This window comes from Syngnathoides biaculeatus, chromosome 15 (genome assembly GCF_019802595.1).
Source record: "Syngnathoides biaculeatus isolate LvHL_M chromosome 15, ASM1980259v1, whole genome shotgun sequence".
In the NCBI taxonomy this organism is placed as follows: Eukaryota; Metazoa; Chordata; class Actinopteri; order Syngnathiformes; family Syngnathidae; genus Syngnathoides; species Syngnathoides biaculeatus.
This window is the reverse complement of record NC_084654.1, coordinates 3,885,395-3,903,588: the sequence shown is the minus strand read 5'-3', so window position 1 is coordinate 3,903,588 and position 18,194 is coordinate 3,885,395. Positions and strand designations below refer to the sequence as shown.

The window sequence follows — 18,194 nt, the reverse complement described above, 5'->3', positions numbered from 1 at the left end:
TAATTTAGGAAATCTTTTCCATGATCTGCAAATAAACACCAATACAATGAATAAAATGAATGATACTGAATGGAAACAAATCTTGGTTACACTAAGTCAGGGGTGCCCAGATCTACTTTTCAAGCAGCCAGCTTCTCGCGAGCAACCGATGACGGGTGGGGCATGATGCTCTCAAAGAGTTTTAAGGTTAATGTTATGTTGCCTCCTATATATAAAATCCAGAATTTGCTTTTTGTGCACTGTATTGTTTGTGCTTTCATCCTGGATCAGGCTGCAGCCAAGGTGGAATTTTAAAATTACACACCAGCTCATCCTGCACTTTCTACTTTGGCTTCAGACCAGACCTTTCCCACTCGGAAAAGAGAAAATCTCGTCCAGTTTAACCACTTTTTCATCTATTATTTACATATTCTGACAGTCATTGAATCTTAAAACAACACAATTTCTTTTAGCTCATCTTTGCGCTACATTGCCCAGACTGTGTTGCTAATGAAAGGAGCGGTGGTGGATGCTGTCATTATAAAACACATTGATGGGCTGCGTAAGTACTGTAACATTTATAATTATGAGTGTATGTCTTTAAGAGCGGGGGGGGGGGTTCAGGTGTAAGGTAAACTAGGAAAAAGAGAGTGTGGCAGAGCAGCGGTCATTGTTAGAGAAAGTTCCATGTGCTGTTTAAAAGAAACCAGTGGCGGTACGTATGTGAATAGTGCCGTTTGATGTAACAACCACTCATCCCTCATTCCTTGAATCACATTGCAAAATGCCACAAACTAAATAGCTGTTATTCTTCAATTTGCAAAGGATTTTTTTTTTTTTTGCGCGCAACGCAGAATATCTGTGAAGAGATTGCATCAGCGGTGCACAATTGCGCACGCAGGCAGTGTAGAGGGAACATTGGCTGACGTCTTTTTTTTTTTGGGCACACCGTCCCGTGATCGACCGAGACTGCCTTGTGATCGACGCATTGAGGAGGTTATTGTTTGTGGAACTGGTGTTCCGAGAGGAGCTGTGTTGTATTTATTACCATAATTAACCATAATTAAGATACTGGACTTCACTTTTTATTGTGAGCAAACTATAAATTGTCACAACTATTATATTAAAAAAAAAAATCATGTTTTTAAAATATTTATAACTAGAAGCTTAATTTGCGCACTGATTTCTGTACCTGCACTCAATATTTTTTTTATCATGAAATATTTTTACGGCAATTCTTCTCCCCTCTTTGGGTGGCTGCACGCTCACTTTTTCTACTCCCACTTCTCACCATCTAAAGACAGTAGTAACGGCAACAGCTGAACAATGATCAATCCAAGTTTTCTTAATGTGTACATGGAGTATTACACTGTATTGTGTCAGTTATGTCACAGAGCACCTGCACGGTTTTCACTCTCAGCAATACATCCTCGAGCTCGTCTACAGCCAACTGTCCAGGGTGGCAAGCATCTGCTCCCCTCGTGACAATTTCCATAGGGCTCTCAGTGACAGCGTCCTTCACTTGGTAATCCACCACACTTTCCTCCAAGTACACAGACAAATATGTGTCAACATTTGTGAGGGTTTTGAGACGCACGCAAAATCCAACTCACCATCCAGATCCAGAAAACGTTTTCCACCTGCTTCCAGTTGAGGTACAATCCAAGAAGGTCACAAAGCTCCTGTACACCAGTGCATGTCTGGAAATGTACACAATGATGTAGATTTACTAGACTTTCCAACGTCACCTTTGTTTTGGGAAAGAGGAAGAAGAGTGGGCACTAAAGAAGCACGTGAACCCATTGAAATTAAATTACAAGGCCAATTTCAGTCATGAAATATGGTCTGATCTTCATGTAAACCATAGCAATAAATGAGCGGAATCTGCTTAAACTAAGACCAAATAAACATTTGTTTTTGTTTTTATGAAGCACAACATGGAAATATTCACACAACAGGGGGGAAGAAAACCTCTAGGCTGCGGATCCTCCATGCGCTTATAAAAATCAAGTGTGACCCACTGCGAGTCCGCTTAAAGCTTCTCTAGCCACTATAAAACACATATCTGTTTTGAATTTTCTTATCAAGTATCATTGCTTGATGTGTCCAATCCCTCACTCAAAATGATTAAGAATTGATGACTTGTATGAAACAAAAAAAGGTTACAAAAGTATTATTCTTGATGTTCATCCATCCAGCCATCCATCCATTTTCTGATCAGTTTATCCTCACAAGGTTCACAGGAGTGCTGGAATCTATCCCAGCTGTCAATGGGGAGGAGGCAGGGTACACCCAGAACTGGTCGCCAGCCAATCGCAAGGTACATGGAGACAGACAAAAGCCGCACTCACAATCACACCTAGGGGCAATTTAGAGTCTCCAATTAACTTACCATGCATGTTTGTGATGTGGGAGGAAACCAGAGTGCCCGGAGAAACCCACACAACATGCAAACTTCTGACAAGTGGGGCCGGGATTTGAACCCCAGTCCTCAGAACTGTGAGGCTAACGTTTTACAGTTGCTCTACCGTGCCGCCATCATCTGTCCATGGTTAGACAAATTGTCCATAGATTAAGAAAGTTCATCATTGTTTCTTCACTTCTAACAAGTGGCCATCCTACAAAGCTGACTGCAAGAGCAAATCGCAGAATGTTCGGTGAAAAAAAAAAAATATTATTATTTTTTAAACTACCATAGGCAAACGTTCAAACAAAAATGGGGGTTCACGGGAAAACAACAAGGAGGGAGCCTTTCTTCTTCTTCTTCTTCTTCTTCTTTTCCTTTCGGCTTGTCCCGTGAGGGGTCGCCACAGCGTGTCATCGTTTGCCATCTTAGCCTATCTCCTGCATCTTCCTCTCTAACCCCAACTGCCCTCATGTCTTCCCTCACCACATCCATAAACCTTCTCTTTGGTCTTCCTCTCGCTCTTTTGCCTGGCTGCTCCATCCTCAGCATCCTTCTACCAATATACTCACTCCCTTGCCTCTGAACATGTCCAAACCATCGAAGTCTGCTCTCTCGAATCTTGTCTCCAAAACATTCAACTTTGGCTGTCCCTCGAATGAGCTCATTTCTAATCCTATCCAACCTGGTCACTCCGAGCGAGAACCTCAACATCTTCATTTCTGCCACCTCCAGTTCAGCTTCCTGTTGTTTCTTCAGTGCCACCGTCTCTAATCTGTACCTCATGGCCGGCCTCACCACTGTTTTGTAAACTTTGCCCTTCGTCCTAGCAGACACTCTTCTGTCACATAACACACCAGACACCTTTCGCCAGCTGTTCCAACCTGCTTGGAGCGGTTTCTTCACTTCCTTACCACACTCACCATTGCTCTGGATTGTTGACCCTAAATATTTGAAGTCCTCAACCCTCGCTGTCTCTTCTCCCTGTAGCCTCACTCTTCCCCCTCCACCTCTCTCATTCACGGACATATATTGTTTTACTTCAGCTAATCTTCATTCCTTTCCTTTCCAGTGCATGTCTCCATCTTTCTAATTGTTCCTCTGCATGCTCCCTGCTTTCATTGCATATCACAATATCATCTGCGAACATCATGGTCCAAGAGGATTCCAGTCTAACCTTATCTGTCAGCCTATCCATTACCACTGCAAACAGGAAGGGGCTCAGAGCTGATCCCTGATGCAGTCCCACCTCCACCTTAAATTCTACTGTCATACCTAAGGCACACCTCACCATTGTTCTGCTGCCATCATACATGTCCTGTACTATTTTAACGTACTTCTCTGCCACGCCAGACTTACGCATGCAGTACCACAGTTCCTCTCTTGGTACTCTGTCATAGGCTTTCTCTAGATCCACAAAGACACAATGTAGCTCCTTCTGACCTTCTCTGTACTTTTCCACTAGCATCCTCAAGGCAAATAATGCATCTGTGGTACTCTTTTTAGGCATGAAACCATACTGTTGCTTGCAGATACTTACTTCTGTCCTGAGTCTAGCCTCCACTACTCTTTCCCATAACTCCATTGTGTGGCTCATCAACTATATTCTTCTATAATTCCCACAGCTATGAACATCGCCTTTGTTCTTAAAAATGGGAACGAGAACACTTTTCCTCCATTCTTCAGGCATCTTTTCGCCCGCTAGTATTCTGTTGAATAAGTTGGTCAAAAACTCCCCAGCCATCTCTCCAAATTACTTCCATACCTCCACTGGTATGTCATCAGGACCAACTGCCTTTCCATTTTTCATCCTTTGTAGTGCCTTTCTGACTTCCCCCTTAGTAATCATTTCCACTTCCTGGTCCTTCACTCTTGCCTCTTCGACTCTTCCTTCTCTCTCATTTTCTTCATTCATCAACTTCTCAAAGTATTCTTTCCATCTATTTAGTACACTACCGGCACCAGTCAACACATTTCCATCTCTATCCTTAATCACCCTTACCTGCTGCACATCCTTCCCATCTCTATCCCTCTGTCTGGCCAACCTGTAGAGATCCTTTTCTCCTTCTTTCGTGTCCAACCTGGTGTACATGTCTTCATATGCCTCTTGTTTAGCCTTTGCCACCTCTACCTTTGCCCTACGTCGCATCTCGATGTACTCCTTTCGCCTCTCCTCAGTCCTCTCAGTATCCCACTTCTTCTTCGCTAATCTCTTTCCTTGTATGACTCCCTGTATTTTGGGGTTCCACCACCAAGTCTCCTTCTCCCCTTTCCTACCAGATGACACACCAAGTACTCTCCTGCCTGTCTCTCTGATCACCTTGGCTGTCGTCGTCCAGTCTTCCAGGAGCTTCGGTTGTCCATCGAGAGCCTGTCTCACCTCTTTCCGGAAGGCCGCACAACATTCTTCCTTTCTCAGCTTCCACCACATGGTTCTCTGCTCTACCTTTGTCTTCTTAATCTTCCTACCCACCACCAGAATCATCCTACATACTACCATCCTATGCTGTCGAGCTACACTCTCCCCTACCACTACTTTACAGTCAGTAACCTCCTTCAGATTACATCGTCTGCACAAAATATAATCTACCTGCGTGGTTCTACCTCCGCTCTTGTAGGTCACTATATGTTCCTCACTCTTCTGGAAATAAGTGTTCACTACAGCCATCTCCATCCTTTTTGCAAAGTCCACCACCATCTGCCCTTCAAAGTTCCTTTCATGGATGCCGTACTTACCCATCACTTCTTCATCGCACCTGTTTCCTTTACCAATATGTCCATTACAATCTGCACCAATCACAACTCTCTCGCTGTCTGGGATGCTCAGAACTACTTCATCTAGTTCCTTCCAGAATTTCTCTTTCAACTCTAGGTCACATCCTACCTGTGGTGCATAGCCGCTAACCACATTATACATAACACCCTCAATTTCAAATTTTAGTCTCATCACTCGATCTGATACTCTTTTCACCTCCAAGACATTCTTAGCCAGCTCTTCCTTTAAAATAACCCCTACTCCATTTCTCTTCCCATCTACTCCGTGGTAGAATAATTTAAACCCTGCTCCCAAACTTCTAGCCTTACTACCTTTCCACCTGCTCTCTTGGATGCACAGAATATCAACCTTTCTCCTAATCATCATGTCAACCAACTCCTGTGCTTTTCCTGTCATAGTCCCAACATTCAAAGTCCCTACACTCAGTTGTAGGCTCTGTGCATTCCTCTTTTTCTTCTGACGCTGGATCCGGTTTCCTCCTCTTCTTTGTCTTCGACCCACAGTAGCTGAATTTCCACCGACGCCCTGCAGGTTAGCAGTGCCGGGGGCGGGCGTTGTTAACCCGGGCCACGACCGATCCGGTATGGGATTCTTTAGATGAACGCTCATATTTGTTTGGTACAGTTTTTACGCCGGATGCCCTTCCTGACGCAACCCTCTGCATTTTTCCGGGCTTGGGACCGGCCTACAGATTGCACTGGTTTGTGCCCCCATAGGGCTCCATTAAGGAGGGAGCCTTTGCCCTCTTAAAAAAAAAATAACATTGCTTTACGTTTGGAGTTTGCAAAATAACACTTGGAATTTCCACAGCAGTACAAGGAAATTATTCTGTAGACAGACGAAACCAAAGTTGAATTGTTTGGGGGGGGGGGGGGTCATGTGCTGTCATGTGAGGAGGAAAAAATAACTAAAAAAAAATAAATAGATCGCACAGCACACAAGTATCAAAACCTTATATCGACTGAAGCATGGTGGAGGGAGCATCATGGTAGAAACATTAAATCATGTGTGGAGTTTCGGCAGATCGTGTCTTTATTGTTGTGATGTGGATGAAGATTATCAGTGCATCCACATTTGACTAATAATAACAAATTAATACATTCCCAAGGGTACTCATAGTTTTTCCTCCCAATGTAAATGTGAAGAAACTCACATCCCAACCACTCACAATACAGTTTTACTGTATAGTGGTTAAATTATCTGTATATTTATATTACAATGAATACATTAGTTTGTTCATGAACGCATGAAAAAAAAAATAGAAATTTTAACAATTTGGAGGTCAGGCAACATCCCAAATCAAATTGACCTTTAAAGGTTCTACTGGATTAATATGTCACTTTTTTGCATGTCATACCTGTATCTCAAACATTCAAACATCATTGCAGAATTCAAATCAGGCAAAGAAAATATCAAAATAAAACTGAGATTAAGGCTTGAGGGTTAGCTAACCCTAGAGTAAAAGTTTTAACAAATTAATATACGTCTTGAAGTAATAATAATTTATCATTATTATCTGATTACAAGCAGTAATCTCTGCACACACCTCAATCAGAGCTGTAGAACATTGACCAGACGAAGATAATCCAGAAGGTAGACTCGTAGAAAAAACCTAATGAAAAATCAAAATTATATCAGTTATCATGTCAAATAGTGTGTACATTTTAATTGATTTTATGGTTAAGTCTTTTATACAAGTAGCCAATTTTTTTTCTGTTCACATGATAATGGTATATGATGTGTCAACCAACATATCAGGCCAATATCAATTTGGTTTGATGATTGAATTTGTCAGCATCCACATGCAATTGTCAATGTATTATTTTCTAATTCCTTTCCAATTTCAAATAACCAGCTAAACTTGTGAAAATCATTGATTGGCATCAAATCAACAAGACCCCACCAGATTTTTAAAACTTTAAGACATGTCAGCCACCACACAAGAGTAAATTGAGAGAGAGTCAATTTGTTTTGTATGTGGGGGGTTCTTCCGGACTATGGGGTAACGAACCCCCTGATACGAGCTGCTCGGTCATTGTGCAACCGTTGTCAGAGTTTGGTCCGCAATGCCATCAATAAGTCAAACTCGTTTCCAGTGAGAGTTGGACTCCGCCAAGGCTGCCCTTCGTCACCGATTTTGTTCATAACTTTTATGGACAGAATCTCTAGGTGCAGCCAAGGTGTAGAGTGTGTCCGGTTTCTTGGTGTAGAGGGGGCCCAGTTGGTGGCCTCAGCATTGCATCTCTGCTCTGCTCTCTCGTTGCAGATGATGTGGTTCTGTTGGCTTCATCAAGCCATGATCTCCAGCTCTCACTGGAGTGGTTCGCAGCTGAGCGTAAAGCGGCTGGGATGAAAATCAGCACCCCCAAATCTGAGACCATGGTCCTTAGTCGGAAAAGGGTGGCATGCCTTCTTTGGGTTGGGGATGAGATCCTGACCCAAGTGGAGGAGTTCAAGTATCTTGGGGTCTTGTTCACGAGTGAGGGAAGAATGGAGCTGGAGATCGACAGACGGATCAGCGCAGCGGCTGCAGTGATGCGGACTTTGTATCGGTCTGTTGTGGTAAAGAGAGAGCTAAGTCGAAAGGCGAACCTCTCAATTTACCAGTCGATCTACATTCCTACCCTCACCGATGGGCACAAGCTGTGGATCGTGACCAAAAGAACAAGATCCCAGATACAAGCGGCCGAAATGAGTTTCCTCTGCAGGGTGTCCGGGACTTCCCTTAGAGTTAAGGTGAGGCGCTCGGTCATCCGGGATGGGCTCAGTTTCGAGCCGCTGCTCCTCGGCATTGAGAGGAGCTGGATGAGGCGGCTGGGGCATCTGATTCAGATGGTGAGGTGTTCCGGGCATGTCCCACCGGAAAGAGCCCCCGGGGACTACCCAGGACACGCTGGAGAGACTATGTCTCTCAGCAGCCTTGGAAATGCCTCAGGATCCCTCCGGAAGAGCTGGAAGAAGTGGGTGAGGAAAGGGAAGTCTGGGTATCACTGCTGAAGCTACTTCCCCCGCAACCCGACCCGGAAAAGCAGCAGAAAATGGATGGATGGATGGATGGATGGATGGATGGATGGATGGAGGGAGGGAGAGGGATGGATGGATGGATGGTTTTGTTAGGCAAGAGAGATAAAGATAAACCTCCTCACAGTATGTAACAAAGAGGCTTGCTCATCCTGCATGGATAGCAGTATCCGTCCCTGGTGTTTCAGGCAACCAATGAGCCACAGAAGTCTTCTCACTGAGCTGTTCTCAACCAGGGTATCCTGAGGAATCTCAACTTTCATCTAAAAACACAGAAACCGAGATCTCAAATATACTCACACAGTTGTCAAATCATTAGGTACACTTGTTAGCAGCATGTTTGCAGGTTCGTATCCCCGCCTAAGCACATGTAGTTGTGTCCTTCGACAAGATACTTAAGCCTTATTTCCGACATATTAATGTGGTAGGATGTTTGGTGGTCGGAGGGGCTGAAGGTGCAGAATTCCAGTCATACATCCGTCAGACTGCCCAGGGCTGCTGGGACTACAACTAGTCGTTTACTGCTAATGAGGCATGACTGAGGAGTGAATGAATAACATGTGATGTTGTAAAGTAGCTACAAAAGCAATACAAAAGTGTAACACATGATGATGATAATCTACAAATGAAAAGCACAGGCTACATTAATTTTTCCTTTTCAAAGAACTTTCGTTCTGGATCTTTATACAGATCATGCACCAAATTCTTTTGGCAATGATCCACTCTTCCACCAGCTCTCATGGAAATGCATGCCATGCTAGGTATGTGAAAGTCAGCTGTGTGAACAAATCGACCCACAGATTTAAATGCATACTTTTTCTACATTAGTTGACAGCTTGGATTTAAAAACCAATGTAACATTGCGGTTGTAGTTTGTAGAGGTGTTAAACTGCACTGCATCCTCCTCCCCCTCCACCTGTATGCTAACAGCTGATTTTTGAAAACCATATTTAGATAGACTGGAATAGAGTTCTACACCACTGCAAACTAAAAAGCCAATGTTACAAAAATTGTTACATCTTTTAAAGTGTAATTCAAAAATGCATACATAATTATCTTTGGCAACATGCGAGAAGTGTGGTTAGCACTGCTGCCTCAATGAAAAAAAGTTTCAACTATAGCTTGAAGTATTCTTATTTCCCAAATTCAGGGGTCTTTCCATATGGCATGTTCTTTGCAGTTGGCATTTTCTTCCCATGCTTGAATTGGGATTCAGTCAGGATTCCCCGCAACAAAAAAATGTTATATTCCAGTCAGCCTGATCTGGATTTCATGATTCCTACCCACCGCTCCACGTGACAAGATTTATGCATAATCAGATTTTGATACAGCTTTAAAACTGGATGTCATCATTACAGAACATTCGTGTGTAGCCAATGATGATTCCAAAGACTGTGGAAATACTGAATGGTGTTTACCGAATGTGTACTAAGGAACAAAGTGGTGACTGTTCTGGTCAGACTTACATGTATGCGTGGGAGTAGTGTTTTGTCCATTTGTACTCGTTGGGTCAGAAGTTTCTCTAGGGTTCCAGAAGCAAGCAGCCAGCCAAGTGCCAGAAGGAGGTCCCTACTAGATACTCCTCCCACCTCCTTTCGATACATCCAGCGCGCATGGTAACCACTCTGCCACAGGCCTGTGCTCACCAACGTCCTACGCTCACCGGTGACTACAGAGTACAAACAGCAAAGAGGAAAACATTTATCAGCCCGAGTGGAACAAACTTCTGATTGAAACAGCTCCGCTTTGCATGTTGACATTATTATATCATGAAAGCCCTACAAGTGTGTAAAACCTGCAACTGACCGTTTATCATCCGTGTACAGCCAACAGAGGACACAGTTGTCGTCTGCAAGATGTTGACGAGCAGCTGCCACAATCGATCTTCCTGAAAAACAGTAAGACAACAAAAGAATAAAAAATTATATAGAATAACTGTGGGTTTTTGTGACTACTGCACATTATGATAACTGAAAAGTTGATCTCTCTGAACATACACCGAGCAACCAGATTTGGTACACTGGCACAAATCTAATGACATCCTTATCAGGCGTTTTGTCCAAAAAGGTGCCTTGACAGAAAAGTTGGCACAAATTGTTGATAAATTCGGTGAGATTCTAATTTACCAATACTCAAGTCAACTTTATTTATACAGTTTAGCATTTCAACATGCGCATCTTAAAGGTCAAGTGTCATCCCTATATATATTCTAAAATAGATATTGCAATGAAAAATACATAACATTATTCACTTCAATGTCTATACGAAAAAAAAAATGTAAGCAGAGAGCGTGTCATCCATGCGCAAAGTTGCAGAAGTGTCATTCTACGGCATCCAAGTGGTCGCCATATTGACCGCATCCTCTGTCCGTGACATCACCCAGACATTCACCAATGAAAACACGCGGTGCACCAGACTATGTGAGACGAACACGCCCCTTCTGACACGGAAGCTCTTTTCGAAAAGGAGAACACTACACAACCGAGTGAAGTTACCGGGGCAATATTACACGATTGTCTCAAGCCATATTCAGATGATAAGCGATCACGACCAAACCGCCTCCCCGTCCGATCCACTTCCGTGGCAGAGATGAGGCATCGCGGCTCATTGCAGCCGGCCGGTGTGGCTCATTTTCGGCGCTGAGGTGGCTTATCCGAGCCGTGCAGTGACCGGCAAACGTGGCGCCTCAGCAGGTGTGGCTCAGAATGGAGCAAAGCCATGCTGGTTTAGGGGGTTGTTCATGGCCGCAGTACACGATGAACAACACCGTCGAGCCGGGCGCCTTACTGCATGTTCGTCGCACGTGGCTGAGTGAGGCATTGTCAGCTGCATTCTTCAGAGCCGCTGCCATCCGCAAGCACGACGCGCAGCCTTCGCCGAAGCCGTGTCTGGCGAACACAACGCCTTAGCCAGTGTGGCTCATTTTCAGGGCCGTGGTGGTTTATAATGGAGCGGAACCGTGCTGCTTTAGGGGGTTGTTCATAGCCGCCGCAGTATGCGATGAACAACACCATCGAGCCGGGGCGCTTGTTGTAGCACGCGGCTGAGTGCGACACTGTGGCAGCTTTCTTCAGAGCCGCCGCCTTCCGCGAGCCTGAAGCTCAGCCTTCGCTGGCGAAGCGACGCAGCAGCCCGATGCCGTCCAACGAACACAGACACATTTCGTGGATCTTTTGTTACGTTATGAGAGACCGTTACGTGGTCTGCCCCAAACTATTATTCTTCTTTGGTAGCCGACACCTACCTGTCATTTGGAACCTACGAAGCTCTCGTCCTCTGTACCCATGCAATCCATTTTTCACAATGAACCGGGTCTCTTGCAAACTTATGAAGGGTAAATACATCCTCCCGAGTGTTCAAGCAATGTCCAGCAACGCAACAAGCCGGCATTTTGGCTAACACGAAGGAAGAACAAGCTACCTTCTCGGAGGTAAAACTAATTGAAAGAAATGAGTCCACTTGAGGGCGGTCCTGTCCATTACGTCACGTCCTGCTTCTTCTCGAAAACAAATCCCTCGAGAGGATTTTCATGGTGGGAGTTATAAAAAGCTGTATACCTCAAAATCATATTTTGTGGTGAAAAAATGGACGGGTCCATGTCGGCTGCCTTTTTTCATTAATAACATACTAAAAACCATGCATTTTATGACAGTGGCTCTTTAAAGCAAAGCAATTTGTTTAATGCATTTCATACACAAGGTAACTCCACGTTATTTACATGATTAAAACATTTAAAACAAGGAAATATTTAAAACAGAAAATATAAAAGTACAAATAAAACAGTGTACAGTGTGACAAACATTTGGAAATTGAAATGAAAGCATGAGAACACAAAAGTTTTTTTTACATGGACTGAACTGCACATTCACATTTAGGGCTGACGTCACTTCTGTTGGCAACATATTCCATTTGTGCATACCATAATAGCTAAATGCTGCTTCACCATGTTTGCTCTCCACTATTTGACCTGAGTCTGTTGATTCTCAGAGCCCTACTGGGTTTATATCCCATTAGCATTCCTTTCATGTATACATGGCCTAAACCATTTAGTGATTCATAGACCAGTAGCTGTCGTGCACAGTATATCAGATTCAAAAAGCTAATTCATATTTATGCAGTGGTATTTATATAGTTTTTTCTGTGTCTGTTGACGGAGTACTGTAAGTATCTGATGGCCAATAAAGTTATTTTTTAAAAACTGGTTCAATAGGAGCGACAAGGCGGCTGAGAAACAACACAGAATGCATGGACCAGACTACAAGACAAATTTCCACTTTCACGATTGCACTCTGTCAAACTACAACAATACAATATTGTATTTCGATACCACTGCTTCCCATTTTTCACGATCAGTGGGCTTTTATCTGATCAATTCAAATGCGGCCAGATATACTAATTTCTGTGGCGATGACAACACAAGTGGATCGCACCAAATCCGTTCGATAATCCGTTCAGCTGTTTTGATTGTTCATTGTAGTCGGAGTTTGTCCTTTTTTGTGACGGCCTCAGACTGTGATGGAGGTACACAACACTGATTGGATGATCGTTGTGTAGAACTGACTCAGCAGCTCATATGCTAGACCATGCTTCCTCAGAAGCTGCAAGAAGTACATCCTTTGCTGGGCTTTTTTGAGGATGGAGTTGATGTTCGTTTCCCACCTCAGGTCCTTTGAGATCGTAATTCTCAAGAACTTGAAAGTCTCGACAGTCGCCACAAGACAGTTGGACACTGTCAGAGGCAGCTGTTTCGGTGAAGGTTTCCTCCTGAAGTCCATAATCATCTCTACAGTCTTAAGAGTGTTCAACACCAGATTCTGTTGACCACACCAAAGCTCCAGTCTCGCCACTGCTTGACGATATGGACTTTGATGAGGCCGATGACCGTGGTGTCATTTGCAAACTTCATGAGTTTGACAGTTGGATGCCATGAGGTGCAGTCGTTAGTGTAGAGCGAGAAAGGCAGAGGTGAGAGGACACAACATTGGCGTGCTCCGGTGCTGATGGTGCGTGTGGATGAGGTGGTGTCCCCGAGTCTAACCTGTTCTGTCCTGCCCATCAGGAAGTTGTAGATCCACTGGGAGATGACAGGCAAGACGCCAAGCGGGAGAAATTTAGAGGAGTTCAGGAAGGATGGTGTTGAATGCAGAGCTGAAGTCCACGAACAGGATCCTCGAATAGGTACCCTCACTGTCGAGATGTTCAAGGATGAAGTGTGGACCAATGCTTGACTGCATCATCCACAGACCTGTTAGCTCAATAGGCAAACTGCAGTGGGTCCAGATGGGGACCTGTAACGCTCTTGAGGTGGTACAGCACAAGGCGTTCAAAGGACTTCATGACCACAGATGTCAAGGCAACAGGCCTGTAGTCATTAAGACCAGAGACTGTTGCATTTTTGGGGACCGATATAATGGTGGAGCATTTGAAGCAGGCTGGTACTACACAGAGAAACCTATTGAAGATTTTTGAAAAGACAGGAGCAAGTTGGTCTCCGCAGATTTTGAGGCAGGATGGTGACAAGGTCTGTGCCTGGTGCTTTGTTGATCGTTTGTTGTTTGAAGATCTGTCTAACGTCCCCTTCATGGATGCTAAAAGGTGGAGAGGTGGAGTGGAAGGCGGTGCGGCTTGGTGGGTACGTAGTGGGGAAGAGTCTATTTCGAATCTGCAGTAAAACCTATTTAGGTAGTCACCTAGCTCGCTCTTGTTTTCTATCAGGGGTGAACGTCGCTTGTAGTTAGAGAGCGAATGGAGGCCGTGCCAAACTGATTTGGAGTCATTGGTACCGAGATTAACCGTGCCCATCCATCCATCCATCCATCCATCCATTTTCTGAGTCACTTATACCCACAAGGATCATGGGAGTGCTCGAGCCTATCCCAGCTATCTTTGGGCAGGAGGCAGGGCACACCCTAATTGTAACCATTACTTGGCAATGTATGTAACCCAAGTTACCAAATATCGTCATCAACATGAACCAATAACGTAAATATGGGTGTTGTCGGAGCCACAAAAAAAAAAATCTGTAAATCGGGAATTTAGTGCACACTTGACATGCTAACACAGGACAGTATCAGAACTTAAAGAGCAACTGACACCCAAATATACATTTTAAAGTAGATATTCTTATGAAAACTGCATATATTATACACTTCAATTTTCATACGGAAAAAAAATGAGCAGAGAGCGTGTCAATGTGCAAAGTTGCGGACATCTCACTTGATATCCCAGCGGCAGCCATATTGCCTGCGACGAAATGTAAATTCACACTGGGACAGTCACCATTGAAAACACGCTGTGCCACCTGCTATGGGAGATGAACAAGAGAGATTTTCGGATTTTTCTGACACCCCCTTTAGAGACTGAAGCTCATCTCAGAAGCGAGTAAAGCGACCGGAGCCATATTACCCTATCGTTTTGAGCCAGATTAAATGATATGTGGATAACTTTAACTGACAAGAGACTCCCCGACAGACAGATGAGGAAGATGAGGAACCCGATCAAATATTCCAAATGACTGGCCCACAATTGTTTGATTTCCTAACCCTTTTACACATCTTGTGTACATAGCGCACTCAGGAGGACCCATGCCGGCGAAGTAAATATGTCAGGGGTGCCCACTGGTGACTTTCTTTTCGCCTCCTCGCACGCAGCCGCCCACCTCCCTGCCAACTCACCTCCTCAGTGAGAAAGTTCCATTTTGGTCTCATCTGACTACAAACCTTTCGCCCATGACTCCTCTGTATCATCCAAATGGTCATTGGCAAACTTAATACGGGATTGACATGTGCTGGTTTAAGCAGCGGAACCTTCCGTGCCATGCATGATTTCAAACCATGACGTCTTAGTGTATTAACGCCAGTCACCTTGGAAACGGTGGTCCCAGCTCTTTTTAGGTCATTGACCAAGTCCTGTTGTGTAGTCCTGGGCTGATTACTCACCTTTCTAAGGATCATTGAGACCCCACGAAGTGTTATCTTACATGGGGCTCCACTCCGATTGAGATTGCGAGTCATGTTTAGCTTCTTCCATTTTCTAATGATTGCTCCAACAGTGGAAGTTTTTTCACCAAGTTGCTTGGTAATTTCTCCGTAGCCCTTTCCAGTCGTGTGGAGTTGTACAATTTTGTCTCTGGTGTCTTTGGACAGCTCTTTGGTCTTGGCCATGGAATGGAGGTGGACTTTTAAAGGCGGACTAACAGGTCTTTGAGGGTCAGAATTCTAGCTGATGGACAGGTGTTCAAACACTTATTTGCAGCTGTATCGCACAAATCGTTTAAAAAAAAAAAAAAATCATACATTGTGATTTCTCGATTTTTCTTTTTAGATTATCTCTCTCACATGCACCTACGATGAAAATTTCAGACCCCTCGATTTCTAAGTGGGAGAACTTGCAATATAGCAGGGTGTTCAAATACTTATTTTCTTCAGTGTCCTGTTATGCACACTGCTTCATGCAAATGCTTTCATCTGTTTTTTTTCTTTTCTGTAAAAGAGGAACGAGATGTTTTCATTTTTATTTTATTCAACTTTTATTTAACTAGGTAAAAGACTAGTTGAGACTTTTGCAATGGTGACCTAGCCAAGAAGGCATTAAATTAAACAAGTCCAAGTTAATCATATAAGTTTGAGTTATTTTCACCTCCCCTCTCAAAAAGGTAAAATGCATCAAGAAATGTTTGTGCAAATCCTAAGTCACATTAATGGTGGAAAAAGTTATGAAATTATTTATTTAGGTCGAAACTGTATTAAAAAAAAAGCTGGCATTTGAACATGGCCTTGGAGACTGTATCCACACGTCTTTTTCCTGTTTATATAATCGCTGTCTGGCTACCCTATTCTGTTTAAAAAGTGGAAACAGAATAGTATAAGACCATTCCTTCCTGAATTAATGTTAATCCATTTTAAAAAGATTTTATTTTGTTTGTTATTTCATAAAGATTGTATTTATTGCTTTGGATTAAGTGATGATGCTCAGCATTATCTGAATTCATATTTCACATTTACATTTTATTTATTTAATTTCTGTAATTGGCTGGTGACCAATTAAGGGTCTACCAAACCAACACACCCAAAACCCTAATGAGGTTAAGAAGTTCAGAAGATTAACTGAATGATGGTCATGGTTTAATTAATGCATTAATTTAATTAATGCAGCCCTATGGGGGGCACAAACCAGTGCAATCTGTAGGCCGGTCCCAAGCCCGGATAAATGCAGAGGGTTGCGTCAGGAAGGGCATCCGGCGTAAAAACTGTGCCAAACAAATATGAGCGTTCATCTAAAGAATCCCATACCGGATCGGTCGTGGCCCGGGTTAACAACGCCCGCCCCCGGCACTGCTAACCTGCAGGGCGTCGGTGGAAATTCAGCTACTGTGGGTCGAACACAAAGAAGAGGAGGAAACCGGATCCAGCGTCAGAAGAAAAAGAGGAATGCACAGAGCCTACAACTGAGTGTAGGGACTTTGAATGTTGGGATTATGACAGGAAAAGCTCAGGAGTTGGTTGACATGATGATTAGGAGAAAGGTTGATATTCTGTGCATCCAAGAGAGCAGGTGGAAAGGTAGTAAGGCTAGAAGTTTGGGAGCAGGGTTTAAATTATTCTACCACGGAGTAGATGGGAAGAGAAATGGAGTAGGGGTTATTTTAAAGGAAGAGCTGGCTAAGAATGTCTTGGAGGTGAAAAGAGTATCAGATCGAGTGATGAGACTAAAATTTGAAATTGAGGGTGTTATGTACAATGTGGTTAGCGGCTATGCACCACAGGTAGGATGTGACCTAGAGTTGAAAGAGAAATTCTGGAAGGAACTAGATGAAGTAGTTCTGAGCATCCCAGACAGCGAGAGAGTTGTGATTGGTGCAGATTGTAATGGACATATTGGTAAAGGAAACAGGGGCGATGAAGAAGTGATGGGTAAGTACGGCATCCAGGAAAGGAACTTTGAAGGGCAGATGGTGGTGGACTTTGCAAAAAGGATGGAGATGGCTGTAGTGAACACTTATTTCCAGAAGAGGGAGGAACATATAGTGACCTACAAGAGCGGAGGTAGAACCACGCAGGTAGATTATATTTTGTGCAGACGATGTAATCTGAAGGAGGTTACTGACTGTAAAGTAGTGGTAGGGGAGAGTGTAGCTCGACAGCATAGGATGGTAGTATGTAGGATGATTCTGGTGGTGGGTAGGAAGATTAAGAAGACAAAGGTAGAGCAGAGAACCATGTGGTGGAAGCTGAGAAAGGAAGAATGTTGTGCGGCCTTCCGGAAAGAGGTGAGACAGGCTCTCGATGGACAACCGAAGCTCCCGGAAGACTGGACGACGACAGCCAAGGTGATCAGAGAGACAGGCAGGAGAGTACTTGGTGTGTCATCTGGTAGGAAAGGGGAGAAGGAGACTTGGTGGTGGAACCCCAAAATACAGGGAGTCATACAAGGAAAGAGATTAGCGAAGAAGAAGTGGGATACTGAGAGGACTGAGGAGAGGCGAAAGGAGTACATCGAGATGCGACGTAGGGCAAAGGTAGAGGTGGCAAAGGCTAAACAAGAGGCATATGAAGACATGTACACCAGGTTGGACACGAAAGAAGGAGAAAAGGATCTCTACAGGTTGGCCAGACAGAGGGATAGAGATGGGAAGGATGTGCAGAAGGTTAGGGTGATTAAGGATAGAGATGGAAATGTGTTGACTGGTGCCGGTAGTGTGCTAAATAGATGGAAAGAATACTTTGAGAAGTTGAAGAATGAAGAAAATGACAGAGAAGGAAGAGTTGAAGAGGCAAGAGTGAAGGACCAGGAAGTGGAAATGATTACTAAGGGGGAAGTCAGAAAGGCATTACAAAGGATGAAAAATGGGAAGGCAGTTGGTCCTGATGACATACTGGTAGAGGTATGGAAGCAATTTGGAGAGATGGCTGTGGAGTTTTTGACCAACTTATTCAACAGAATACTAGCGGGCGAAAAGATGCCTGAAGAATGGAGGAAAAGTGTTCTAGTTCCCATTTTTAAGAACAAAGGGGA

The 18,194-nt window shown here is 43.8% G+C and overlaps 1 protein-coding gene across 5 annotated transcripts in view; it reads right to left on the bottom strand.

Moving 5' to 3' along the window:
- tedc1 (tubulin epsilon and delta complex 1) overlaps positions 1–18,194 on the bottom strand; it is a 40,580-nt gene that overhangs the window by 10,380 nt on the left and 12,006 nt on the right. The window contains exons 2-7 of one of the 5 annotated variants that reach the window (XM_061842947.1): positions 9,987–10,068; positions 9,647–9,849; positions 8,306–8,443; positions 6,706–6,771; positions 1,593–1,679; positions 1,379–1,522 (exon numbers count right to left, since the gene is read on the bottom strand). In XM_061842947.1, the coding sequence (XP_061698931.1) occupies positions 1,379–1,522; positions 1,593–1,679; positions 6,706–6,771; positions 8,306–8,443; positions 9,647–9,849; positions 9,987–10,068 (720 nt within the window). The remainder of the gene's footprint in view (positions 1–1,378; positions 1,523–1,592; positions 1,680–6,705; positions 6,772–8,305; positions 8,444–9,646; positions 9,850–9,986; positions 10,069–18,194) is intronic. The other 4 variants (XM_061842950.1, XM_061842948.1, XM_061842949.1 and 1 more) reach the window with 4 other exon arrangements.